Here is a 27784-nt window from a genome sequence, read left to right as displayed (position 1 = left end):
ACGTGAATAGCTCACTGCAGGAAGAAAAGAAAACGAAACCAAACACTGTCATTCTATCAAGCAGGTGACCGCTAGCACCTTCTACTCTAGGGGGAGGGATAGAACTAAACCACGTGCAGACTTCCCGGCCAATCAGCACCTTAGAATTCTGAATTGGGCACTACGATTGGTACTTCAATTCTAGTTTACTTTGGTAGTCCCGCCCACACCAATACGACTCACAAAATAAGAACGGCGGTGGGTTGGTTGACGTGCGACCCGGAAGTGCTAAAATGACGAATAAGCGCCGTCCCTCCAGGGAAGATCAGTAATAGACATGAGGCTGTGTTTATGGAAGGTCTGTGTACGTCACGGAGAGTTGGTCTCCCTATAGAGGACGCTTGTCACACCCTCTATAGAGAAGTATTCACATCCGACAGATAGGTTACGGTATTGGCTCTGTCTTGAACTATTCGAGTAACGTCTCTATCGTTTCCAATGATTTTGGGAGAGTAAGTGTGTCCCGATTATCTTCTATGCAGTACCTAGCCGGAAATAAATGTCTGCCTTTTCTCCCACGTCACGTGGCTAACAGATATGAGTGTATGTGGGCTCTACTTTGATTTGTACTGGGCAGTCTCCATTGTCCTTCTTTGACTAGTTGGTCTCTTTCTGATGCCTGTCTGTCCTTGAGTCGCTGTTCGAACTGTCGTCAGGTATTCTACACGTTTCAAATGTTGTGCAGTAACCTTTCAGTTTGTCGTCTTGGCCAATGTGTTGTGTAATTGTGTTTTATAACCTCTTTTCTATTCATGAGATACATTCTCATGTATGTGGATTCCCATAATGTGATGCTGGCAAGTGGTACTGCTTAGGAATTCCAGTTCATGTAATTCCATCAAATCTTTGTTTGCATTGATTATTCGGACCTGTGGTGCCTGGCAACAAAAGACCTTTGTTCCATTCTTCCTAATGAGACTCAGAATTTAGAGATGTGCTTTTGAACACCATTTAAGTGGGATTATCTACCAGTTTGTGTTGTGCATCCATTGTTGGGACAGTTTCTGTGCAAATGTCTCGTCATAATGTCAGATCAGGAGGTAAATAATTTCCTTGAGAGTTTTGCATACTACTATAATATGTGCTTCAAGCTTCGCGTCCAAATACCATTATTTTCAATGGTGGATTAACCCCTTCGCTGCGGCGGCTATTCCGCCGCAGCGCTAAGGGGGTGGGGCGGCCATGCGGCGGTTCCGTGCTTGTGACGGAACCGCTCCGTCACGGCTTGCGGGTGAGCTGTGCTTGTGACGGAACGGTTCCGTCACGAACCCGCCCGCCCATTAAATCGTCAGCGCAGGCGCGGAATTTGCGCCGCGTAGGCGCGGCGAGCGGGCCGTGACGGAACCGTTCCGTCACAAGCACAGCTCACCCGAGGCTTGTGACGGAACGGTTCCGTCACAAGCATGCAAGGGGTTAATACCTAGGTTAACTATTACTAATCCTCATTACCTCTACCGCCACGCTTTCTCGTTAGTCCTTGTTTAGTGAAGTGGAATTAATCTCCTGTGGGTGATGTCTGGCAGCTGTGAATGCGTCATAATATTTATTATTATCCGGTGCCGCCCCAAAGATATGGAACTCTCTTCCACCGGAAATACGCAGAATCTCCTCAATAATTGCTTTCAAACTGGAAGTCAAAAGATTCTTAATGAACCAATTCCTACCTTAATTGGGCTAGGTTCACCTGCTCAAGATCATTCATCCTACAATCATAGGACCATCATTGGATGCTGATCTTTATCTCATAGTGTGCCCCCCGTTTAGTTCGCTATGTACCTGCTTATTGTATTACTTTCCTTTGACCCATGCGTCTTGTAATTATGTGATTATTCTTGCTTTTATTCCTACCTAATGTCGATATTGAATGTGTTACCCTCCTTCCATCCTTTTTGTAAAGCTCTCTGATATTTATGTATTTATTTTATAAAGTTTTACATAGGGCGAACATGTCCTTCGGGATCTTGTTCGCGCTATATAAAACTTTATAAATAAGTAAATTAAGATATTTAGTCTCCAGAACCCCAAGCATATATATTGGATAGATATCTTTCTGTTGTGCCTTCTGTATTATATCGAAGCGTTTGTCTAAATCGAATGGATGTGGGTGTAATCATTGTTAAGAGGAAGAGCAGCACTGGAAGTAATGAAAATTAGAGATTAATAATTCAGGCATTACTGCCATTTCTGTTGCCCTCGTGTCATCCCTTACTTATGAGAAGTGCCTCAAAAGCAGATTTTGCTTTCACCATACCCCCCCCCCCCCTCCCTTATGTGCAGTCTGCAAACTCCTGCACCAATAAATCCTCACTAGCTAGAACCTTATGTTTCTTACACACAACCAGTGGTGCTAAGTAAAGTGATGCAGTGCTGCCCAAGAAGCTTTTCTACAAGTGTTGCAAATCACAGGAATTAGATAGGTAGGAGTATTATGTAGCAGTTTGGCTGACCACTGCTGTTTAACAGCATCCATGAGTTTAATCTTTACAGAAAAGTGTGAGTATACATGGGACTCTCTTTATTTGTTCTTATTCTGAGACATTCATTTTTCTGGGGACAACTGCACTCATCCCGATGATCTACCAGATGCATATAATTTTTCTATATCAAAGAGAAAAATCAGGAGCGCTTAAATGTCCAGCATACATTCTCCTAACTAGAACGGGAGAGAAAGGTTTATACAGTTCCTTGTGAAAACTAGTATAGAACTAAATTACTGGTCTGTGTTGTCCTGGGGAGTCAGCAGGGAGTATAACTAGCGCAAATCCTCAGGAGCAAGTGCCCTCGCACACCCAGATGGGTGCCATGCTTCATCATTGGGTGTGCTTCATGTCAGGTAGGCGCTGCAGTGCCTGACGGGCACCCACATAGGGGCTCTTTGTCAGAGATCTCCTTGTTGTGCCGGTTGTGAAGCCTGGATGTAGGGCTAGTGTAGGCAAGTTCTTTCAAGGCACCTGGAATATGAAGCACCATTCCTCTGAGTAGAACCGTTATGACACATGGGAATTCTTGACTGTCCCATGTGATTCCTAATAGACAACCTCAACGGTTTTCCCAGTCGTGTGACAGCACATCACCTGGACAGGAGTCATCTCTTTGCATTTGATCAAGAAGAGGTGTGTTGCTGTTAGGACAGATTTTGCATTGCTGCATCTGTTTCTCTATCCTGTGATTTTCCATTTGTGGAATAACCATCTGATTTCATGAAACAGCTCTGTTAATGTTTGCTGATATTCACCTCGGAATGCTGGAAAGAGGGTACACTCAAAGGGTACCTAATAATTGTCTAGAGTCATAACTACATCTCATAACAGGTTCTTGATTGGTTGATTGCCTCTGTAATCCAGTTAAGGTTTTAGCCCTAGCTGTTGCTCTATAGTAACTTCTCTATATTTTACAGCTAGTCTTGTTTGAGTATTTATGGAAGAATTGCCTAATTGTTTCAAGTTTCCTGACTTTTTTTTATTGGTGAGCTCTCCATTTGCTATTTTTTCTTCGTCATTTTGTTCTTTCTTAAAATGTTTTGTTTGTTGGCCCTCTTTCGACAGTGTAGGATGTTTTGTGTTCAAACTGTCTTGTAACTAACTCACTGGCATGTTGTCTTATCCAGGCGGCGATATGTTACGGCAAGCTGCCGGGCCATGGGTGTTCTTTTATTTGACAAGTAAAAATGTATCAGCGAGTGGTCTTACTAGATGTGAGGTTCTATTTCTAGGGTGTTCTTCAGTCTTGTATGAATATTGAATCCATGCATGCCTTGATATGTTAGATGGTAAATGAAGTCTGCGTTCAAAGCCTCCATGTGCTCCACTAGGCAAGTTCCTTTTTGTACCCTATGCGGGCGCAATTTGCACCAAAACATGTCCCAAACTGATTTTATAATGTAGCACCAAGTTTAAAGAGTTCTTCTGTAAACCAAGGGAAGTCCTTTGATTTGCTGAGCCTTTCCGAAGTGAGCGAGTGAGAGCAAGAATAAGAGAGGGAGAATATGAGAATGTTATCTGCAGTTGACAAGGGGAATTTCAATGCCAGTCCTTGGGAATCAAAAAAGCACTCTACGAATGCATCCTATTTGGAATGCTGAAGAGCTCTTTTAATGGTTTGTTGAAAATACCATCTGCTAGGATCTGAGGTCAAATCTTTACAAATAATTTTCCCATGTTCTACCACTGAGCTGAAAACAAGTTCCCTCATATTCAATTGTAAATTGCAGTGTTTTTTTTGCACCTGTGCAGGTAGTTGAGCATGCTGAGGTCAAAGGTCCTGTCCAGGAGAGCATGGAGTCTTGTGGATTGTCTGTTGTTAGGAAGACAGGATGCCTGCTCATCAATACAACCAAGAACATTGTTCGTAGATCATTGGATTTCCCTGAAAAACATCTCTACGAGCTGTGCGCATTGTGCAAAGAGACATGGGCTAGGGAAGAACCGAGACCTGTCTGAGAAGAAACTGGTATGTTGCCTGTGACTAAATATACCGTCCTACAAACAAAATGTCATTTTGTGGCTGTTTTGTGTACTACTAATAATCTTTTGCTACCTTGTGTTTCATGGAAGCCTACGACTTTAACTTAGAGGCTTCTTATAGTAAGCAAGTGGCATGTCTTTCGTAGCTGCACATGCGTGATCATTCCTCGTATGGTGAGCAGCTGCACTTAAACCACGTTTTGCATGTGTCCATCCAGGAAAGATTCTCCAGTGACAAGTACAAATTTGCATCACTTTAACCATCGCAAGGCAGTGCTTTTCATCCACTACCTGCATACAGTGTCAAAGCAGCAATGTGCAGCTACCCTTTAGCAAACTATTTCTGTTTGTTACACAAACCCTGATGTACGGCTACATCTCTTTTTGATATTGTCTGACTCTTATCTTCTACTTGACAATTTTTTTTCTTGTTTAATTTGTGTATATGTGCTGCCTGCCTTTCAGTATGTATGTAAGTATGCATGATCGTGACTGCCAGCGGTGCATGACAAGATGCCATTGCTGCTTCAGAGGCTGCCTCCGTGTATTTGGGCTCATCCATTTCCTACCAGAGGTGACAAGCTCTCTTTAATTTCAAATCGAGAAGTTGCTGCGGCATTCTTGCCTTTACCGTTCACAGAAGAAAAAACTGTTTAACAAATACATACACACCTTTCAAAACCTCCGTATACATTTCAAAAACGTTTTTACCTGCTTTGTTGTTTGTCTACCCAAAATAAACACCTTTGAACATCTGTCCGCTACGTAAATTAAGTTTTCATCTAAACACTAGTTAAATAATTCACTAAAATGCTTCTTCATAGTAGCGCTAGTTTGTCTAAGAATTGCCTGTATCTTTAAAGAAGGAAGTGGATACAATCTAAAAAAAAAGTTAAATATCAGTAAAAAAAAACAAAAAACCTATTTTATATTGGATGACACATCTTTAGACAATCAACCACTCAATCATGATTTGTAGTGCGCAGCTAATTACCGGTGAGGGTATCCAGGGACTGGGTTCCTGCTGCGATCAGTCGACGAGCCATGTCTTGAATCCCATTCTGAATTCTGTGAGAGAGGATGCGGTTCAGAGGTGGATGGAAAGGTCATTCCAGGACTTGGAAGCGAGGTAGGAGAAGAAGCGGCCTCCGCTGTGGCTTCGACTGATGTGGGGAGAGTGCGCGAGGGCGGTGGGGCACAGGTTTCTGGAAGGTTGGTGGTGGTTCAGGCGATGGTTGATGTATGCTAGTTCTTGGTCGTAGATGGCCTTGTAAGTATTTGTCAGCATCCTGAATTGACATCTTTTCTGGACAGGGAGCCAGTGGAGGTTCCTGAGGTGGGAGATGATGTGGCTCCTTTAGGGGGTTCAGGATCAGTCTGACAGCTGAGTTCTGAAGGGCCTGGAGTCTCTTCAGGAGTTGGGTGGAGATTTATGCTTAGATTGCCTTGCCATAGTCGATACAATAACATTGGATTTTTTTTTCTTTTAATTATTCAATTTTCCAATATTATCTAGTACGATACATAAGGCAAAGATAGGTCAATGCATTTGAGGGGTTAGAAATTCAGTGACACTGGTAGTGCATATACTCTTGTGGGCAGTGAAACACAGTGGTGCTCCTAGATTATACCACATCTAAGCCTACACTAGTGTGAAGAGCGTGGTACATACTCCCACAGGGAATACAATATGTCCCAACAATAGAGCAACCCTAGTACTTTCGCAAGTTTGGTAGGGATTGGTTATAGTTGTTCATCTCTTAACTGTTGGTTGAATACAATAGTAACTTGAACGGTTTTTGTACTGTTGTGAACTATCCTGCGTAATGACCAGGGTATTATACTACACAGACTATCCACTAGCTTCCCTGTTTCCTAATGCACTCAACCCAGTTTGCACTGCAGAAGTTGAGGATGTAGGATAAGCAGTGGCGGCTCCTCTGCTTAGGCGTAGGAGCGTCGCTCTACTGAGAATATCCAAAAGGTTAAAATAAAATGATAATGACTCATTGTTAAAAAAGTAGATTTGTACGCACAACCTTGTGTTCGATACACATGTTTTCAAATGAACGTAGAAGATTTATAAGCTTGAAAGTGCTTCTGGGGTATCGTTCTCCAGTCTGGAGCGTGAATTGAACTGATATGGGATGAGTCCCCCTCGGCACAATCAAAACCCAGTGAAGTATTGTCACTTCAAATGACTAAAAATGAAGAAAATAATCAAAATTTTGTAGTTTAATATTCCTTGTTTTTTTTCAATATTTTTTCAACATTGGGAGAAAATAAATTTCAATCCGTAGCAAAAATGTGGCAACGAGTCATCAATAACAAAATCTCTAAATCATGATTGTCCTCCTTTATTTTATAAATCCCAATGCATTTCGGGTGCTTGGCCTTTCCTCAGGGGACAAATTTGTACGCTGTCTGGTATCTCTCATGCATGTGCATATTTTGCACTACTGGTTTACTCGAACACTTGCAATACCTTTTTGGTATGATGTAGCTTTACATTTTTTCACTTATATTTTTGCTGATTTTTCCATTACAGAATTTGTGGTTGGCCATTTTGCAAAATACACATCAATCTAACATATCCGGTACAACAGAGACCAAAACGTTGACCTAAATCCACTTCTGCCCTGAATAAACCAAAGTGTCATCTAATCAATTTATTAAAACTATTTTTCTTGTAGGGGACTAGCACAGATGCCTGTTGCATTATGGTGTGTATTTTGGGACATATATGTATGCATGGTGAATTTTTTTTATTATTGAAATAACATTTTACATAAATTAAACTTGTTACCTGAAACAATGTCTGCAAGTCTCTATTGTTCTAGACATGAATACTGTTACTGATTTGCTTCACTATGCACTTTACAAGGTAGTTGGCTCTGTATACTTCACAATTGGATTTATGTGTGCAACTTCTCTGAATCATTTTACAAGTGTTTCCTATATTTTGTATACACCCAGGCTCTCAAAGGATTAACGGTTGCCCTTCTTTGGTATCTCTCCTTTGACAAGAAGGCAGACCAGCTGTATACAGTCTACGGCTATATAGTATTTACAGAGGTCATTGGTTGTCATCTTGTATTGGGAAGCCAGCCTTTGGATGAATCGGCCTTTAAGGAACCAGAGGTTATAAATAAGCAGTTACCATTTTGAATCGGGCAGAAGCCCAACCATGAGTAAGGCAGAGAGCCTGATGGGCAAACGCTCTTCCTTCTTTGTCCTGTGACCATTGCTGCCATCCCCCAAAAACTGGCAAGCAGCGCCTTCTAGCACCATGTTGTGAAGATGTAGAGGCAACCTCCAACTTTTGGCCAAGCCTGGAGCCCCCAGCCCCCCCCTACGAAGTTCTGATTAGCTGTGCTCCAGGGAGGGGTTGACTGAAACCATTATGCAAGGAATGAGGCATGGCCTTGCAAGCCTTTTATTCCAAAGGTATTTCCTTGGTAGGCTGGAGCCCTTGGAGGTCGGCTTTGAAAGTGCGGGGCATCTTCTGGTTTTCTGTTGCTTTCCTCAGTTTCTGGGGTTTACTTTACGAGGTAGGGAGAGACAGAGAGATGTATTTTCTCCAAAAGAGGTCGCACACTGCTCGTCCCATCAGCGTGTGACCCCGGAGCATGATGGTCGATGTAGTAGGTATCAGCGGGTGCGCTTCTACCAGAGTCTTGAGGGTGTTCACTGATTTGCTTGCCATCCCTGGACACTTGTTTCGAGGTCATTACCTCTCATCAGCAAGGATTAGGCGTGTGCACGGGGTTGCTGCGTGGGCTGCCGAAAATATTCATAGGTCCAGATACTTCTTATGGCGCACAGGTGCGTTGTCTCGGTTGTCACCTCCATCGGCTCAAGGGAGCCTGTATAAATAGTTTTTCCAAAAGAGGTCGCACACTGCTCGTCCCATCAGCGTGTGACCCCGGAGCATGATGGTCGATGTAGTAGGTATCAGCGGGTGCGCTTCTACCAGAGTCTTGAGGGTGTTCACTGATGTGCTTGCCATCCCTGGACACGTGTTTCGAGGTCATTACCTCTCATCCGCAGGGATTAGGCGTGTGTACGGAGTTGCTGCGTGGGCATCCGAGAGATGTAGGATGAAGGTAGAGAGAAAGTGATCAGAGAGGGAGAAGAGTGCGAGAGGAGAAGCAAGAGAATGGAAGGATGGAACGGAACAGATAGCATGAGAAGACCAAGGAAACTGGTTTGGTTTGAGCATTTTGACCAGGGCAGATTTTGGTTTCCTCGTCCTGCCCTTGTATGAGGTGAGGGCTGAAATATTTCACTTGCTTGGTTAGGTGAGTCAAAAACTGAGATGACGGTCTTATATATGTGATGGTCTTTGCTAATGCTGTTTGTGTAATCGCTTTGAATAATGCCCAGACTTTAGAAGTATTACAGGTTAGGTTGTTCGTAGGGGAGAGTCTTTTTTGCCATAGTGATCCTGGTTTTGAAGAGTGATGCCTGGGCTTCAAATCTATAATTCTTTTGTAGTCTTCCCACTGATATCTGCAGATTGAATGGTTTACAGCAGACTGGCTTTTCCATTCTCTTTGCCACACAGGAATTGGACGTTCACTCTCTAGGATGCCCAGTTTGACGTTTATCAGATTCAGAATAGATACTTTTTACATTAGCAGGTTAAGAACCAGGTTGTTCAAAATTGTTTTTTAGTAAGTGAGTGCCAGCGCACCTCATATCACCCTATTGTAGATTAAAATTACCTGAGAAGATATTGGCTACATAATTAGTTTTATTGGTTAGAAGTTCAAATAGATTCTCAATGATGAATGCATTTTCACTCGGTGGGTGGTAGATGATATGAAAGATGTTAGATTTGCTTGCACCTATTATTAAATCTATGGCTAGGCAATTGAAAGGCCACATTGGTCCATTGTTGGAGCAATGCATTAGGTGGACGATCTGTGGATAAGTGTGTGCACTAAACCTTTCTTTCCAGCACAGTTCAGGCACATTGTGGAGTATCCTGCAGGTAATATGAGTTCCAAGATTGTCTATGAGGAATCAGTAAGCCATGTTTCTGTTAAGAATGGAAGGTCGAGGCCAAGAAAGGAAATCTCATCTAAAATTTAAGTATGATGTTTGGATGCCGATATACAATTGTGGGGAAGGTATTTGATGCAGGAGTAGTCTTCTTCCAAGAAGGGGAGGAGACCGTTGAGATTTGAACATGGTTACTAGGGTTAGATTTGGTCCTATTAAGGAGAAGCTAGTGGATTTTGCTGATCGTCCTGACTGCAGTCTTTCGAAGAAGGGATGAAAGGCAATTCGAATTTCAGCTGGAAGATCATGTGATTGTATGTGCTTCTCTGATAGAGAGTGTGAGGTTATACTCAGTCATGGTTCTATCTTACTGCGTGGAGTAGAATTTGGGTGCGTTTCAGCTGAAGTGAGTAAGACATAGGAGTGGATATACATTTGTATCACATTTTTTGGGGATTGGAGGTGAGATCATATTCAGCTTTCCAGGGGGTGCAGGGATTTGGCACTATGCTGGAGTTTGGTTGGCTTCGGTCTGTGATGAAGTCAAGCCACTGAGTTTGTTCTAGCCGAGATAGAGGGACTATGAACTGAAATACTTCTACCTGCTATACCAAATGGGTTAGGAACTTGAGCAAACAAATGAACTAATTATCCATTTGACCTGTGGGGGCACCTATAGTCTTCAGCTGAGCCTTATTCATGCGTTTTCCAAAATTACTGGGGATTAAGTTTGTGAAGGCTAACCAGGGTAGGAGATAGCACAGAGGTGGATAAAGTGTGTAGCTCCACACAAATTTGTGATCAAGAGAACTGCCCTGTATGTCAATTTAACTGTGTTGAATCGAGTAATGTGACAGTACTTTTTTATTTTAAAGGCGAGCACTGGGCTGAGCATTAAAATAGTTTTCTGTTGGTTGATTGAGTTCTCACCGCGGGTCCACCCACGCTGCCTCCATGAGAAATCTGTGACTGCGCCTTCGCTACCCTGAGAATCAAGAGCAGAAAGGGGGATAATTGGCCCACTTTGTAGTGGTATACTGTAGGGGGACAGACCCAGCACTCCAGGGGAAAACCATTTCAAACGCCATGATCGGGCCCTAGTAACCCCTGTCTGCTGTGTTGGCCTCCAAATTGGGTCCGAAGGGCTACCTGCTTGTTTGCTGCTTTTTTTGTCACTGTTGAGACATGTGATTGATGAGACCACGTTTCCAGGTTTGAACAGATGTGCTGTCTGGGGCAGAGTCTGCCAGTTTGCTGTGGGCTTAAGTCTGGCTGCAAATTAAGAGAGCTCATTACCCAATGCTTGTTTTTTAGACTCGACACTTTGTAGACCACCGCAGAGTCCGTGTTTGTGGGGGGCAAGGCGGCAAAGGCAACAGCTGTTTCCACAGTGAACCCCGGAAAGAATATGGGGGGCCAGATGGTGGGGATGGAGGAGACGGCGGTGATGTTATCTTCAAAGGTAAAAACATTGGTTATTTGTACTGTAGAAGACTGCAACTCTCACCTGCCTCCTGTGAGGGTACTTTTTCCCCTTTTCTCTCTTAAAAGTGATTTCTGTTTAGAGGGAACCTGAAGCGTTTTAAATCTTCTTATTTCAAATCTTCTTTTCTTCAGCTTCTTATGCATAGATTAACTCCGCAACCTCTTCCCCTCTTCAGAACCCTCTTTGATCAACGACTAGGGCTAGTCCTTCTTTAAGGCGAGGATAGACAGCCGTATTGGGAGCCACACTGCGAAGCGAAAATGGCCATTTCTGAGTGTATAAGGAGCACTCCAGGGGGCACAATTCAAGATCCATGGAATGCTGAAAATCTTAACACTGCTCCTTTCAGCCACCTCCGGGTTCCATATGTAAACCTTTCACAAGTCTGTGACTTGGTGCTGCACACCTCTGCACTGCTGGCAGCTGCTGATTACCAACACCCAGATGTATAGGGTTTTATTTTATTTATTTATTTTAGAGGTTTTATATAGCGCTGGCTAGACCCAGAGGTATCGGAGCACTTTACATGAGTATGAAGATAGTAACAGTAAAAAACAATATTACAACAGCATGGAATAACAACAAGTTAACAAAAGAGAAACCGCTTGAAATTATACATAACAAATAAACAGACAGATAGTGCAATAGCTATATACATATATAACATGGAAATGGGAGATCGAATTCAAGGCGCAGGTTAAAACCACCAATATGTATTGAGGAGGAGCATTTTGAGGTCTTTTTTTAAAGCTCATATAGGAAGGGTTGTATCGCATGTCTTTGGGGAGGGCATTCCAGATGTTTGGGGCATTTTCGGATAAGGAGCGGGATTGTGTGGATTTCTTTTTTAGCAGGTTCTGAGACTAGGAGAGCGTTGGTGCTTCTCATAGGTCGTGTGCTGCCCGCTTTGCAGAGTTTATTGGCGAGATATTGCGGTGTATTTTGATGGAGGACTTTGTGGGTAATGCTAGCAGTTTTGTAGGCGGATCTGCCTTCGATGGGTAGCAATTTAAAAGCTCTGAGGACTGGGGAGATGTGGTCAAAACATTTGCAGTCGGTGATGAGCCTGGCTGCAATGTTGAGCACAGATTTGAGTGGAGTTAGGTGGACCTTGGGGATTCCGGTGAGGATGGCGTTGCCTTAATCAATTCGCGAAAGGGCAAGTGACTGGACTACTAATTTAAAGTCACCAGTTGGAGTAAAGGATTTAATTTTCTTGAGATGACGGAGAGTGAAGAGGGTGTCTTTAGCCGCATTTATGATGTGAACATTGAGAGGCTATTATTGACGGAGATACCAAGCGATTTTACTGAGTTGGACAAGGGGAGTGAACAGTTGAAGGCATTTAGGTCGGAGATCCAGGTTTGAATGGGAAGAGGGTTATTTTTAGGGGAGAAGAGAATGATTTCAGTTTTTTTAGGGTTGAGTTTGAGATGATTTAATTGGAACCAGAATTGGATCTTAGTGAGGGTGTTGTTAAGGTGTATGATGTCCGCGTGGGTTTTGATCTTCTAGTAGAGTTTGGTATCGTCGGCATAGAGGTGGTAGTTGATTCCAGCTTGTTTTAGAATGAGAGTGAGGGGTTCCATAAAGAGCTTAAAGAGAGCGGGAGAGAGAATAGATCCCTGGGGGACTCCTAAGGGGACCGGAGTGGGGTTAGATAGACAGTCGTGAATTTTGATTTGCTGTGTTCGGTGTTGTTGACAGGAGATGAACCATTTGTGGGCAGTACCATTGAGGCCGAAACGATCTCTGAGCCCATTAAGTAGGACAGAGTAGTTGACTGTATCAAACGCTGCAGAGAGATCAAGGAGGATAAGTGGGCAGGTCTCGCCATTATCGAGGGAGTGGTGGATGTCATCAACAATGTTTAGCATGGTAGTTTCAGGGCTGCAACCTTTACTGAAGCCTGATTGTAGGGGGTCCAGTAAGTTGACATTTTCGATGTGTTTATCTAATTGGAGCAGGAAACATTTTTCATGGGCTTTGGAATGAAGGGGGAGGTTAGAGATGGGGCGGAGATTGTTTAGGTCATTGGGGTCGGCATTAGGTTTTTTAATAATGGGAGTCATTTGTCCAAGTTGAAGGGAGATAGGTGTAGTAGTAGTTATGTGTGAGGAGTAGTTAGGGTGAGGTGCAGTAGTGGGTAAGTGTGAGGAGGGATCAGGGGGTTGGGGATGGGCTTTTGGGGTGATGTCAGGTGTATGTTGGGAGTTGGTTGGGATCTGTGTTAAAAGGAAGGATTGATCTATTTTGACTTTTTCCCAGAAGAAGTGGGCAATTTCTTCACATCTAGCAGTCGAGGCCATCGGATTTGGTGGTGCGGATGATGTTTGGTAAGAACAATGTTGAACAGTTCTCTAGGACTATTTTTGGTCAGATTGAGTTGTGTATGGAAGAAGGATTTCTTTTAGTTAAAAATGTGTTTCTTGTATGTAGATATGTAGATCTAGCTAATTTGAGGAGTTCCAGATGTGAGGGACAGGAATGCTGTCTCCATGTTGTTTCCATCAGTCTTAATGAGAGTCTTTCGTTGTTGAGCTCTGATTTAAACCATGATTTGGAAGGGATATTTCCTTGATTTTTAGGTTTAGGCGGGGCGGATTGGTCAAGGACATTAGGGACAGCTTTAATAAAGTGTTCAGAAAGCTCATTTGCGTTTTGTGAGGGAGGAGTAAGGAGAAGTTGAGCTTAGAGTTTAGACTCAAGTTCACGGGGGGGATACGTTATTTCTGGTCCATTTCCTAGGTTTCATGATTTTGGGGGTGGGGAGAGGGGCCGGGGGTGCAGTGGTAGCAATGTATGAGGTGGTGGTCAGAGCAGTCGATGGGGATGATATTGGTCAGGAAGGCCAAATCCTTATTGGTAATAATGGCGTCCAGGATGGCTCCTTTGGTGTGGGTTGAGGACTGACATAGTTGTTTGAGGTCATTAATCTCAAGAAGATTAGTGAGAAGGGTGGTTGTGGGATCATCAGTATCGTTCCAGTGGAGGTTGAGATCTCCAAGGAAGAGATTTTATGAGTTGTAGCTTCAAGGTATTCGAAGGTGGAGTGGCCAGAATTGTTAACAAGGGAGAGCTGAAGTTCGTTTTTGAATATTATGGCAATACCACCCCTATTGTGTTGGGGCTGTCTTTTCTAATTATAGAGTATCTGGGGGTGGTGGGGGCGGGGGGGAGTAGGTCAAGTATGCTTGTTGAGTGGTCATTGTGCCAGGTTTCCGTGAGGAATGCAATGTGAATGGATTCGCTTAGGATAGTTTCAGAAATTTCAGTGTCATGTCATTCGGCAGATCGACAGTTCACAAGCATGCAGGCGAGGGGCTTGGGGTTGCTTGTGGGGGGTGGACAGGAGTGGATAGCGGTGAGTTGAGGAGGGGGTCTGTGTGAGACGGGAGAGGAGGGGATTCTGTTAGTCCCCAGAATAAAGGGGATGTTAGAGTAGGGGAGTGGAGGATTGTTGATTGATGAACTAGGATGGTAATAGTTGCATAGGTCGGACGGGAAGAGATGGCTCAAAGTGCGGCAAGGCCTATGAATACGGCAGCGGAGAGGGGTGGTTCTCCACTCCAATGATTTTAGTTAGAGGGTTTTTTTCAGCTGGAGTAGGGGGAATTTGCACGGGTGAGGAAGGTTCTGGAGCTGAGGGAAATAAAATCTCTAAGTCGAGAGAGTTCAATCGTCAACTTAGAGAGATCGCGTTCTATGTTGCGTAGAGTCTGGGTTATTAGACTAAGGGGGTCACTGTTGGGGAGTAGGAGGGCGATAGGGAATGGTCTTTGTTTGCTGCGGTGGGAGGACAGTTGTGTGTAAGGTGTGAGAGGTCAGTGGGGATGGAATGAGGAGTGTTGAGGCTGTAGTGCGTGAGGGGGTGGCGTGATGAGGGACAGGGGATTTAAGATCTCCGGGAACGAGGTCAGAGAAGTTATGAGGGCGTGGAGAGAGACGGCGTCCGGGTTTAGGTGTGGTGTGTAATTTGGGGAGGTGGGATAATGGATTCCGAGATGGAGAGGGTTGAAAACAGAATCTCTTGTACTAATGTAGCTGATTTGACAGTACCCCTTGACCATTAGGCGACAGTTTCTTCTTTTGTTTTCTTTTCTTTAGTGGACAAGCAAGTTAAATCCTTAGCATCGGTTCTGACAATCTATCGGGGACATGAAGGTTCTAGCGGCGGGAACAAAAACTGTTTTGGAGCCAATGGTGCAAACATGTACGTTTCGGTAAGGCCCACCTTTCCATCAAAGCGAGATGTGTCTTTTCGAAATGATTTGATGTACATTTTTGGAAACTTTTGTATTTGTTGTTTCAGGTCCCCCCTGGTACTTTGGTAATGGAAGATGGGAAAATAGTCGCTGACCTGTCTCAGCCAGGGGAAGAGTATGTGGCAGCCTTCGGAGGAGCTGGGGGAAAAGGCAACCGTTTTTTCCTGAGCAATGAAAACCGAGCGCCTATGACGGCCACACCGGGGCAGCCAGGGCAAGAGCGAGTGCTGCAGCTGGAATTAAAAACCATGGCTCATGCAGGGCTGGTAAGCTGTTTGTTCGGTTGTCCATTTGGACTTACTGTCTCATGTCTCAAAATTCTATGCATTTGGCCTTTTACTGGTGCCTGTTCCTTACATATGTGTAGATGCTTTGTAAGAATAAGAAGTTTTTTTCGAGTTTACCCAAAGGGTTAATTAAAATACTGCAACTTTGAGTCAATTTACTAATCTACACACAGAAATTAGATTGGAGTGGGGGTGATTGTTTTGGATTGGAGTGGGGCAGATTGAGGTGTGGCGGATTGGAGTGGGATGAAGGAGTGAGGCGGACTGTTTTGGATTGGAGTGGGGCGGACTGTTTTGGAGTGGAGCAGACCGTTTTGGTTTGGATAGGGGCTGATTGTAGTGGATTTGGGTGGGGTGGATTGGATTGGAATGGATTGGGATGTATGGAAGTGATGCGGATGGGAGTGGGACGAAGTGTTTTGGATTGTAGTGGGATGAAGTGTTTTGGAGTGGAGCAGACCATTTTGGTTTGGAGTTGGGCAGATTGAAGTGGATTGGGGTGGGCGGACTGTTTTGGATTGGAGTGGATTGATTTGGGTGAGCGGGTTGGAGTGTGGTGGATTTGTCTGAGTTGGATTGGATGGAGTTGGGCGGATTGGTGTGGGGTGAGGTGGGGTAGATTGGAGTGGGGCAAATTGGTGTGTGCGAATGTGTTAAAGCATGTAAATGTATAGGCATTTATATAGCGCACTACTTACCCGTAGGGTCCCAAGGCGCTTCGACCGCTGCGAAACCCTTCCTGGCTTCCCTGAGAGATGGTCCCTTAATGGGTATCTCCAGGGTGAGACCAGGCATCCCCGGCGGTCTGGTGGGGCCGTTAGTGAAGATGAGGCAAGCTAATGCCCAGAGTTGCCGAGTGTGATCGCTGATCAGAGTGGGCACCGAGGCGAGAGAATTATCGAGTCCGCTGACCCTGGTCCAGAAACCTGCCGCGCCGGGAATCGAACCTGGTCCCGGGCCGTCCTCTGCTCTCGGGTCTGCCGCCTCTAACCAGTGAGCCACACTACTTCACTACTAAAGCATCATTTCTGAAATTACTCCTAAAAAAAACCATGTCGCTTTGCAATAAGATAATCCTCATCTTTTGAGAACAGCATCGACAGGCAAAGTGAGAAAAGAAGGCTTGGCAAAATAAAAGAAAGTTAACTATAGAAAATAAATCGTTGGAATTTTGTTTATCCTTTTAGACAAGTTTTTGGCAGTCACACACTTTCTGCTTAAGGGCACTAAAAGTTAAACAGAACAAAATAGTACCTCAGTCACAAGTGGAGCAGCGGACGGGTACTGATTAAGGTGAATCAATCAGTGCATTGTCCCTTGTCCACAGAGATGAACAGAAATGATATTAGGCCCTCCTTGATGAATTCCAAGGCTGTAAAGAAGAGTGCCATGCAAGCCAACAAATGGTAAGAAACGGGCAGGCTGCAAGCCATTTTTGTTAGCAATCGTGTGTCGCAAGAAAGACGCATGCCTTTGCAGGCTTAACCATAAAAATGACAAAATAATGAAGTAATACATCACCAAATGTGCCGCATTACGCCTAATTTGGCCCTTCCCTGCCCGATAATTTCAGTGGCACTGTATATGGTATAAAACAAAACCAGGGTATGAAAGTTAAATGATATTAGCGGACGCAGTACCTATCGTGCCATCCACTATAGTGGCAATGTAAATGTGGTTTCAGGCCTACACTGTGTAGTCTGACTGTCGAAGTGTCAAAACTGCAGTTTGATCTTTCAAAATAAACTCTCTTGCCAGGTCAAAACTCCCTTTTAAGTATTAATAAGACACCCCAATGTATGCCTTATAGCCCACAAGGCACGGGCATGGTATTTCAGAGTAGGAAATGTAGAAATCTAATGTTAACACGTTCGTACAGTGTCTAGCACCCAAAAGCTATTTTTCACTGGGCAGGGATGACTCCTTGAGTTCAGCAGAATGATGGGCAGTGTAAGCATCTTTTTTGACTGACATTACAGTGTCGAATCCTGCTTGGCAGGTACGCTGGGTTTACATATAACCCTTAGGGCACACTTCAAAGGGAGAAAACGGGATGCCACAACAATTCTTGTGCATCTACAGTCTGGTTGCTGGAAAAACCTGCTTGTGTCCTGCCATGCTTCGGTCTCTGAGTTTATTTGGGTGCAACTATTGCTTCAAACTGGATTTTGTTGTTAGATGTGGGAGGACGCTATGACTACCATAGTACTCTCTCTACACACACCTGAGCCCTCAAAGCCCAAGTTTAGTGAGCCTGGAGACTTTCGCGTTTCTAAAATTACCAAAGTGAGTAGGGTTGGACCCATGCACTTTTTTTTACCCCAGTGATGAGGCAGTACCCAAGAGTGATTTATTCTCACTAGCTCGTGCCAGACATAAATGTGGCCCTCCAGGCACCCACCTCAGAACACTCCACTTAGGTAGAACAGGAGAGCACTGGAACTGCTGTCTGTGACCTGAGAGGACCCCTGAAGGACTATAGCTGCTCCTTCTTGTACAAAGGACAAAGAAGTGCACTCAAAAGGTCATAAAGCTGACTCACTGTTTTAAAGTACAGGAACACAACAAACCACAAGATGCCTTTTGTGCAAGTTCTCAGCTGACCTGTGGTAACTAGTCCTGAACATGACCGGACCCTGATTTTTTTACCTCTGTCTGACACCCTTTTAGTCTCTAAGTGGCTCCTTTGAGGCCTTGGCCGGGCGGGGGGGGAGGGAGGGATGGAGGGCTTTAGAAGTGTACTCCTGTGGTGCATTGTGACTTAAAGGACTGAGGGCCTTATTACGAGTTCGGCGGTCCATAGTACCGCCGAACGCATGGTGACTGACTGACCACCTCAACACTGCGAGCCAGCCCGCAGTATTAGGAGTGTGGTGGTTGGACTGCCACAGGACCGCTGCGACAGCCGGAGATCAAGGATCCCACGGTGCACTCGCAGTGTTCAGGGGCACTAATATGCTGGCGATGCGGCTGCAGCACCGCCAAGCATATCAGGAGTTGCCTGTCCACTGCCCTTTTCAGGGTGATGAGCTTTTCAGGGTGATGAGCCTGCCCTGAAAAGGGTGGCAGAGAGACAACAAAGGGGGCCCTAACTGCCTCTCCTGAGGTGCATGCTGGTTGTGCACCCCCAGTTCCTGCATAGTGTGGCCACACTGTGCAGGAAGGTGCAGTCGGAGCTCTGAGAGCAGTGGTCTGCTTGTTAGGCTGTTTTGTGAGCCTAAGAGACCGCTGCAGGACCGTAAAATCTTTGACTAAGATGAACCTGGTTGGTGTAGCCGACTCGTTTTCCATTGTGGTCAGCGTCCAATTGCACCTAGGTTCCAGTCTGCTGCGACCATTGACTATCAACAGCACTGTGTGCTTCTTGGTGCTATTCCAAATTAAAATTTTAAAAAAAGATTTCTCTTTTTCCCCTCCATGGATTTTTGTAATTTTGTTTATTGAAGTTTACTCTATTTTTACAATTCAATTAGGGTTTTTTATTGTTTTGTATTTGGACTTTATTACTGTTTTGGTACTCCATAACTACTTTAAATTATGCCCTAAGTTGCCGTCTGCCATAGCTACCAAGTGGATTGTGCTCAGGTTAATTCATTGACTTTAAGGGTTCACCCTGAGAAGGATTGTGATTATTCCATGAGGTGGGTAATCACCCACCTCTAATAATAATCCAATGTCTTACACCTGCTAATAATATTTTTATTATAATACCTCTTAGGCTATTTCTTTGATGATGATCATGTGTACTCCCTCTGCTTCCAAGGGGTTTCATTTAGACAAATATACCTTTCTGCTGCCTCTGCGAAGCACTCCTTTAACAAATAAAGCAATCTACACTTAACATGCATGTTGAAATCAAGCAATGAACAATACTGTAAAAAAGTGAAAAACAGAGTTATTTGAAATGTACACTGTAAAATCAAGACATTTTTTTTTCTAGCAATACAAAAACTACACTAAAATTAAAAATATATAATTTGAATAGAATAATTCCAGAATACTTGGAGACACGAGTATGTGATGGGAAATTATATCCGTGAATAACCCCCTCTATAAACATTTCTATCTATTCACAAGTGGAAGGTTAATGGTGTCTGTTTTGAGCCGCTGAAAAGTGCAGAATTGAAGTGGAATTGTCAAATACTGTCAACCAACCCCCATAAAACTCATTCATGATGGTCAGGGGGAGCTCAGACTCCATGCTCACTCCAGTCCTACCTCCCTCCTGCGACTTATAACGGGAGGTGACTGAATAGCATTGAAAATTAGTTGTTTTGGGAGGGAAGCATGCAACTCTCAAAAGATGGTCGCTACAGCAACAGAGAACAATATTGTTGCACATCTGCGTGTATTTGTGAATAATAATTTGTTTACTCAAATTTTATTAGATTAGCATTATTTCATTCATGAATTCATGTTGGAAGTAAAATCTGCCTTAGCAATTCGAGGTTATAGAGGACCACTGTAGTTTTATTTTTGCATTTTACTATGTCCGTTAGTACTTGCATTAGACGATCAGAATATAGAAGTTTGTGAACTTGCCAACCAACAAAATCATATATAGTAATACATGAAAAATTATTTGTATGAGATGCTACCTTTACAAACTCCCTGACCCGGCTACTGTTTTTTTTTTTATTCACAAATTTCAGAATGAACTGCTCTTCGTGTTGAGAAACTTGATCCGCACTGTTAAGCTATCACAAAAGATATAGACTTCCAAAAGGTCCCCCGAGATGGATCCGCCATGCACCTTTAATAACCGAGGAGTGGCAATAAAAGAACAATCCATTGTAGGCGCATGAGTGTGAAGTATCCTGGTCTCTGCTTTGACTTTCCTGAGTTCTCTCTTTTCTTTCCCAAATTTCAGGTTGGCTTTCCTAATGCTGGCAAGTCGTCCCTTTTGCGAGCCATCTCGAACGCGACACCTGCGGTGGCTGCATATCCTTTTACCACCTTGAATCCACATGTCGGCATTGTCCGCTACCAGGACCATGAGCAAGTCGCTGGTAAGTTCATAATTTGTCAGATTCTTCTGAGTGAAATTGAGATGTCAATGATGGACGTAGGACTCTCTTGCTACCATAGCACATACATATTCATTTTAAGTTGTTGAAATTGCCTTCTCTTCCAAAGTTAATCTTTCTTAATCAATCTCTACACTTAACACCAGTGTTTCCTCATTTGCCAACATCCCAGGCAGCTCGTAATCGCAGTGTTGATAATCAGTAGAAAGGCGGTGGGACCAGTCGTTAGATTTCTGGGTGCTAGAATATAGCTTCTCCTGGATCCCTTTCTGTAATGTTACTTTCAGGGCCTCCTACTTTACACTTTACTGCAACTGACCATATAAGTATTAGTTGCAAAACAACCTGAGTCCTGTGAACCTTTCAGGCTCCTTTGTCTACAGACGTGCTTTAGTGGAATGTAACTTTAAAAAAAAGTATAAGAACAAAACAAATTTGGTTTTAACAACAGTACCTGGAAAAAAAGCTCAAACTGATCTATTTCTATATTTGTTTCAAAGCAGAATTTTAGCATAAAGTCTTGTTCTTTCACAGAAGCACTGTTATCTATTTTCCAATTGCCAGAAGTCCTCCGAAATGGACCCCTCAGAGAATCCTGGACAACTTAATAAAAGTGTTATTTTTTAACACCTGCTTTACAAAAGGCACATTTTTTAAAAAATGAAAGCATTATAAAGTGTACAGATAGACCGCACAGCATTACACATATAAAAAAACGGCAGTTTCTTTATGGTAGCCAGACTGACCTTTGATTCCAAGGGGACACTGTTTTGACAGCCGACACACATTTTTTTCGATGTGTACAATTAGAAACCCTCAACATTGGGATATTTTTTTTTTAAGTCATCTTACAATAAAACAGTAAACAGGATATTTGTATGCTGACAATGTCATACGGCAGACTGCATTCACTCTGTCTTGATGTCTTCAAATAACAAATTTAAATAACAAATTTAAAATGGAAAAAAACAAGTCATTCAGACTCCAACCGCTAGATGTCAGAAGTATACATTGCTTGTGAATCTACGCCGCAAAACAGGTAGTTACAGCTCAGCAATGTTTTTCATTTATTCGATTGATGGCTGTTGTAGTTTGTAGGTTTAAGTTAACAGCATAACTTTTGCCAGACATTATGTGATCAACACAAAGAGGTTTCAGGAGTGCTGCAGAGATGGGCTTTAATTCTCTCCACCGGTTGGTAGCTAGGAGCCCATATTTTGTTTGGTCACAAGTTGTTTGCTTCCACAGAAAAGAAGTGCTTCCCCCCACACAGCTGGGGTTATTGTGTTTATTTATCCAGCTGCCTGAGCCAACAGCAGTATGGCTGCTTGAGCATGACCTTTTAGGGGAACACACACACATGACCCTGTAATGCTGTTATCGTGACTTGGATAACTAGTTATTTTACGTTTTTTTGTTTCTTCTGGCAGCAGCGCAGATGGTAAGAGGGCAGCCATGAGAATTGTATTGCAGCCCCAGAACCCTCACCTTCCATCATTAACTCTAGACTTCAGAGAGAAGTTTTGTGTTTGAGAGTAGTATGCGATTCCAGAAGATGCACTAACTTAAATGGATTTTTGGGTCTCACTGGACAGTGCAACTGTTGTGTGACTTTTTATGATCAACAAACAGCTTTCAGAGTACCACTGAGAGAGGGGCTGGGGTTCCGTACAAATGTTGTTTCCCCTAAGTACAGGATTTGAGTGGGCTATAATTGTGCTTCCACTAAAGACCTCTTTGTTGCACTTTTTAGTGGCAAATCTTATTCTCGATAGAGCAGGACTGAGTTTATGATGGCGAGGCAATTCTTTATTTATAAAATTTTTTTTAACTTAAATGTATTTGTTTGTTTTACAATTACACAATTACTTAAAATCATTACAATCTAAAAACCCTTGTATGTAAAAACAACTACAATAGAGATAGCGCAGCACACATAAATAAATCAATAATTAAGAGCGATAATGAAGCGAGTGACATATTAAAATCAGATGTCTGAGGAGGTTAGTAGCAGACGTGCTGATTCCCCCCCAACCTCCAGAATTCTCCATTTCGGCCCGTCTGTCTCTGTTTTAGTCTGAGTTTGGTAAAGGGGAGTTAGTCATTTTTCTCTTCAGTGATTGACTAAGCGTTCAGAGTTATGAAAGGTTCTGCCCACGAACAGTTTCTTGTAATTGTTCTGAAGAGTGCAGTGCTACTGCAGCCTTCATAAATTTCACAAAGCAGGCAGCCAATTATACAGATTCCCCTCTCAAACACACCTCTGTGGTTCCTTGACGGGTTTGGACATTCAAGATGTGCCAAAGTGGTCGAAGCTAAAACTTCCTTATTGGGGTAACGCCTCACAGATACAAAGCGCGTTGGTCAGTGATTCCTCTCTTAGCACAGAGGCAGCATCGCCTGTCCTTCTCCTCTAGATTTCTCCGCCCGTACCAATAGGACTTCAGTGGGACTAGACGAAAGCGCAATCCCATTAGCTGTTGTTTCATGGTGAGATTAAGGGGGAGGAAAAGGTAGGGTGGAAGGGACCCTGGCTCATAAAACATCAAGGCCAGACTACCTTGCCTCTGTTTTTTCACAGCTTTTGTTGCACATTTTGGTGGCAAAGCTTATACTCAATAGAGCAGGACTGAGTAGGTTATGATAGCAAGCCAATGAATATGGCTGCAGACCTATCTCTTTATTATGAAATGTTCTGAAAAAGGCAGCAGGCCTGATCTATTGATTGTGAAAAGCGTATGTTGAAGTCAATAGATATTTATGGGTGTTAGTTAGTTAGTTAATGACATTTGTTAAGCGCCTGGTTGCACAGAGAACAGTGCGTCCCCGCGCTGATACTCCCACCATCATCTCTTAAGCTTAGCTCACAGAGGATGAGCACTAGGGACCGGGGAGACTATGCAGATTATGTCTTGGGGAAGAGATGGGTTTTCAGCCTCTGTCTGAACCTGGTTTCAGACGGCTCCATCCTCAATTCGATGGGTAGGTCATTCCAGTCTTTACTGGCAAGGTGTCTAAAGGACCGTCCTCCCATCCTTGCTCTGTGTATCCGTGGAGCCACTAATAGCATGCTGCCCATCGATCTCAGAGGGCGTGAGGGACGGTAGATTGGAAGCAAGTCCTGGAGATATGGAGGTGCTTTTTTGTGAGCTATACGGTGGGTGATGCACATGGTTTTAAATTTAATTGGTTCCTTTATTGGGAGCCAGTGCAGGGAACGTAATGCATGCTTCCCCGAGGCTCTCCTAGGGAGGTTTAGGACCAGCCTAGCAGCTGCGTTCTGGACGCGTTGTAACTGTGTTAGGCCTTTTTTACTGAGTCCACATAGGAGGGAGTTCCCATAGTCTAAATGGGAGGTGACCAAGGCATGTACCATAGTTTTTCTGGAGCTAGGGGGCAGTAGGTCCAGGATTTTCCTCAGGACCTTCATTGGGTGGATTGCTATTACTCTACATTAGAACATTGGAATGTTGGGAGATCCATTGAAAACAATGGAGTGCTCCAGGTTTCTTATGGCTGATAGAAGCGTGGAGCTCCAACATTTCAATGTTTCTTTGTTCACAGCTCTGGCTGTGAACAAAGGCTTCAGGGAGCCTGAAGGGATTTCAATCCCCCCCCCCCCGCTCCCTGAAAGCTTTGTTTTATTTGTTAGAACATTCTGCCCTCTGGTGGCAGAATGTTCTAATAGCCTTATAGCCCTCCGTAGCAGGGCTATACCGGCAATTAAAGTCCCGCTGCTTTGTTTAAGTCCTTTGTCTACGGTTCGGGCATTTAATGCTGCAGGTTGTGTAAGTGCAGGACAATCAGTAGGCTGATGATCCCTTTAAACATTGAGAAAATACATCTTGAAGCAATAGAGTCATAGTTGGGTGAGTTTATCAAATTTTCCTTTATCTTCAGATGTGTTCTCATACACATATCGACTCTGCACATGGTTTTTATTTTAGGATGAGGTATTTGTAAACCTGTATCCCCCCCCCCCCCCTCCCACTCCCCCCCTCCCTCTTTGCCGTTTCTTCTTAAAACATCCAATGGGATATATGTCTGTTGCATTAACTGCACAGATACAGAGCATGTCCAAAGCTTTTGACAAGCCTTGACACAGATTTGATACTCAGATTGATACTTGGATCTGAAAACACTATTGATGCCCTTGTTAAGAATCTCTCTACGGATACAATCAGATTTGCTAAATAAAATCATGATGGCGGAAAACCCAGTGCTCTGTAAATGATAGAAGACCTCAACTTCCAGAGGGAGTGATTTAGTTGTCATACAACTCCCTTTTATTCTCCTGTAAGCCTCTGAGGATCAGTCATTTCTGTGCAGGGTGGATGAGTGACTTTCTGAGCTCGGACTGGGAATTTAACTCTTTTTCCACAAGTAAAGGTCATGTGAGTACACCGAGCAAGGAAAGAACCTTGTGTGAAATCTGAATGGTGTCCAAGCCAGACAGCAGACTTTATTATGTTATGTAAATTATTCAAAGAATGGAAGATTTAGCCTCAGTAAATTTGATGTTACTTATAGTGCATATATTTTGGTAATAACTGGAATTGTATGAATGCCTTCGAAATATATAGGCAAAATCAGTACAAGGACGAGTGTAAACGAAGCTGAGCTTATCCTATGCCATAGGTGTATCTGGTGTCTAAACAGTTTATAAGATTTCTTCCTCTTTTAAGATACACTTTTGATTCCCGTGACTAGAAACTTGGATTGTTTTTGTTATGTGAGTTGCTTTAGTATTTGGTTTTTGTCACAGATTGCCATTGTTTGTGTTAGCCTGACAGCTCTGTTTTCTTTTTAACATGAGCATGTACTTTTACGTTGCATGCAGACTGGGTTTTTTCAGCTCAGTATTTGTCTTTCATTGCATACAGATTAAGATTGCTTGTATTAGACTAAGAACTCTGTTTTTACTTTCATGTTCTTGTTGCAGTGGCTGACATCCCTGGTATTATCAGTGGAGCACACCAGAACAGAGGGCTGGGATTTGCGTTCCTGAGGCACATTGAGCGTTGCCGCTTTCTCCTGTATGTGCTGGACATGTCGGCAGCCCAGCCATGGGCCCAGCTGCAGAAGCTGAAATATGAACTTGAGCAGTATGAAGAAGGCTTATCAACGAGACCACATGCCATTGTGGGCAACAAAATGGACCTTCACGAGTCCCAGGAAAACCTTCCGCTCCTTCGAGAGCGGGTAAAGGAAAAGGTGATCCCTCTGTCTGCAATAACTGGACAGAATGTGGAGGAGCTGGTATTGCATCTCAGGGAACTCTATGACAGCTATGTAGAGAAAGAAAGTGTACAGATGAAGCAGCCTCTCCTGTGGTAGGAGGGATTCTGAGAGGAGGAAAGGGGAATGGCTCCTCCTCCATGCTTGATGAGATAGGTGTAGCCTTCTCAATCTCCTTTATATCTGATACACTACGTATACGTGCCACATGTCTGTGTTCTGGAGTCCTCCTTGTGATTACACAAATTGGGAAACCTTGTTTTGGTTTTTAGACTGCTCTGCTACATTCTCCTCACCAGGCATGAAGAAAGTAGAAGGTATGGCAGATAGAGGACCTCAACATAATGGAGGGCATTGGAGGAGCTGCTCTGCTGTGGAGTACACGTCCATAGAGCGATGACCAGGAGACTTGAGTGTTGGGCAACGGCGCCGCTTGAAAATTCATAGCTCTTAACCCTTTCGATGCTGATGACGAGCTCAGCTCGTCATCACCCACGGGTGTCGTTTGCTGATGACGAGCTGAGCTCGTCATGACAACAGCAAAATGGTAATTTGCAGCACAGCGCAAAAATCACCGCAGCAGCGATGCGGTTAACTAGACTGTATATAAAAACGGGGCAGAATACATGCTGTATTTCTGGATATGTAGATAAGATAAATAATTATGCAATGAAACTTTTTGGAACTCATTTAAATGACACTGGTTATTTTTTTGCAAATCTAGCATGGCAGGACTTCCATGGACACTCCTGGAATAACACTATAACCCATGATCCCTCCAAGGCACAGGAAGTGGTCTAGACTGAGAATATTCCAAGGGAGGCTACAGGCTATGAAAAAAGATGAACCTCATGTGGTCATCTTGTGGATGGTTGACTTTTGCTCTGAAGAGTAGATAAGAAGGGCACTGTCTCCAGAGTCAGCAGAATTGGATTGAGAGATTTTGAGAATTAGAGAGAAATGTGGAGTGTACTGATTTACTCTCCAAGAAGTATATGGTCTCCTCAGTACAGACCACCAAATCAGTTGCCGCTGACGAGGAGATAGGGGAAGAAAACATATGTCAGTTTTTATAGTTTTGTATTTGAACATTTATTAACCCCTTCGCTGCGGCGGCAATTCCGCCGCAGTGCTAGGGGGGAGGGGGGGCCGAGCGGCGCTCGCATGCTCGTGACGGAGCCGCTCCGTCACGAGCCGCGGTTGAGCTGTGCTCATGACGGAGCGGTTCCGTCATGGCCCCGCCCGCTCAATGGAACGTCCAGCGCAGGCGGGGAACTCGCGCCGAGCGGGCCATGACGGAACCGCTCCTTCATAGGACACAGCTCGACCGAGGCGCATGACGCAGCGGCTCCGTCACGTGCATGGAAAAGGTTAAAGACACAGAAAGTAACCAATGGAAAAGAGCATGAACGTTGATTCACCAAACTCCCAGGGATAGGGGAAGTGACATCACCTGCCCTCTGACATCACAGGATATTACATTTTCCCAGGAATCAATGTTGTATGAACTTTTGGCCTGATGGATCAGGGATGGCATCAGTAAACTTCAGAATAAGTCCAAGGGTAATAAATTACCATAATTGCTACCACAAGAGCCACATACCTATTTTAGTGACCACATATATTTTAACTAGGGTGCTGACATGTTATAATCACACACTTTTTCCCTGTAATGTTAAATTATTATAGGCCAAATAAGGACCTATGCAAGTACAGGCTGAGGATTTTATTAGGTGCCACAAGCTCCACAGAGCTGCTTCTAACTTTGAGTGAATAATGAAAGCTAATAATGCATAGACCTCTAATATGATCCCATCTCTTTCTTTTACCATCTCTACCCCTCTCCTTCATGCTAATCTTTTCCTCGTTATTACTTCATTCGCCCTGCTCCTCCTGTCTCCCATTCCTCTTAACCACATGGATTTAATTGATTTACACCAAACGGATCCTGTTTTTAGTTCATTTTAAAATG

General features: G+C 43.7%; 1 protein-coding gene across 3 annotated transcripts; it reads left to right on the top strand.

The window, feature by feature from the left end:
- Window positions 1-253: 253 nt before the first annotated feature.
- On the top strand, window positions 254-26499 carry MTG2 (mitochondrial ribosome associated GTPase 2). Of its 3 annotated transcripts, XR_015297632.1 has the most exons (8): window positions 254-491; window positions 4272-4488; window positions 10824-10971; window positions 15103-15218; window positions 15308-15526; window positions 20418-20556; window positions 25517-26258; window positions 26396-26499. XR_015297632.1 is itself a non-coding variant. In XM_086932862.1 (7 exons), exons 2-7 carry the CDS (start codon window positions 4282-4284, stop codon window positions 25909-25911), a joined length of 1224 nt encoding a protein of 407 aa, XP_086788988.1. In that variant the 5' UTR covers window positions 254-491; window positions 4272-4281; the 3' UTR covers window positions 25912-26499. The 3 variants fall into 3 exon arrangements, 2 of the variants coding, with proteins under 2 accessions (XP_086788988.1, XP_086788989.1); XM_086932862.1 differs by having other exon boundaries at window positions 25517-26499; XM_086932863.1 differs by having other exon boundaries at window positions 256-337; window positions 25517-26499.
- The last annotated feature ends 1285 nt before the right edge of the window (window positions 26500-27784 follow it).

Source organism: Lissotriton vulgaris, chromosome 7, assembly GCF_964263255.1.
Source record: "Lissotriton vulgaris chromosome 7, aLisVul1.2, whole genome shotgun sequence".
Classification (NCBI taxonomy): domain Eukaryota; kingdom Metazoa; phylum Chordata; class Amphibia; order Caudata; family Salamandridae; genus Lissotriton; species Lissotriton vulgaris.
Note: the sequence above shows the minus strand (reverse complement) of the source record. Positions and strands in the feature narration are given on the sequence as shown.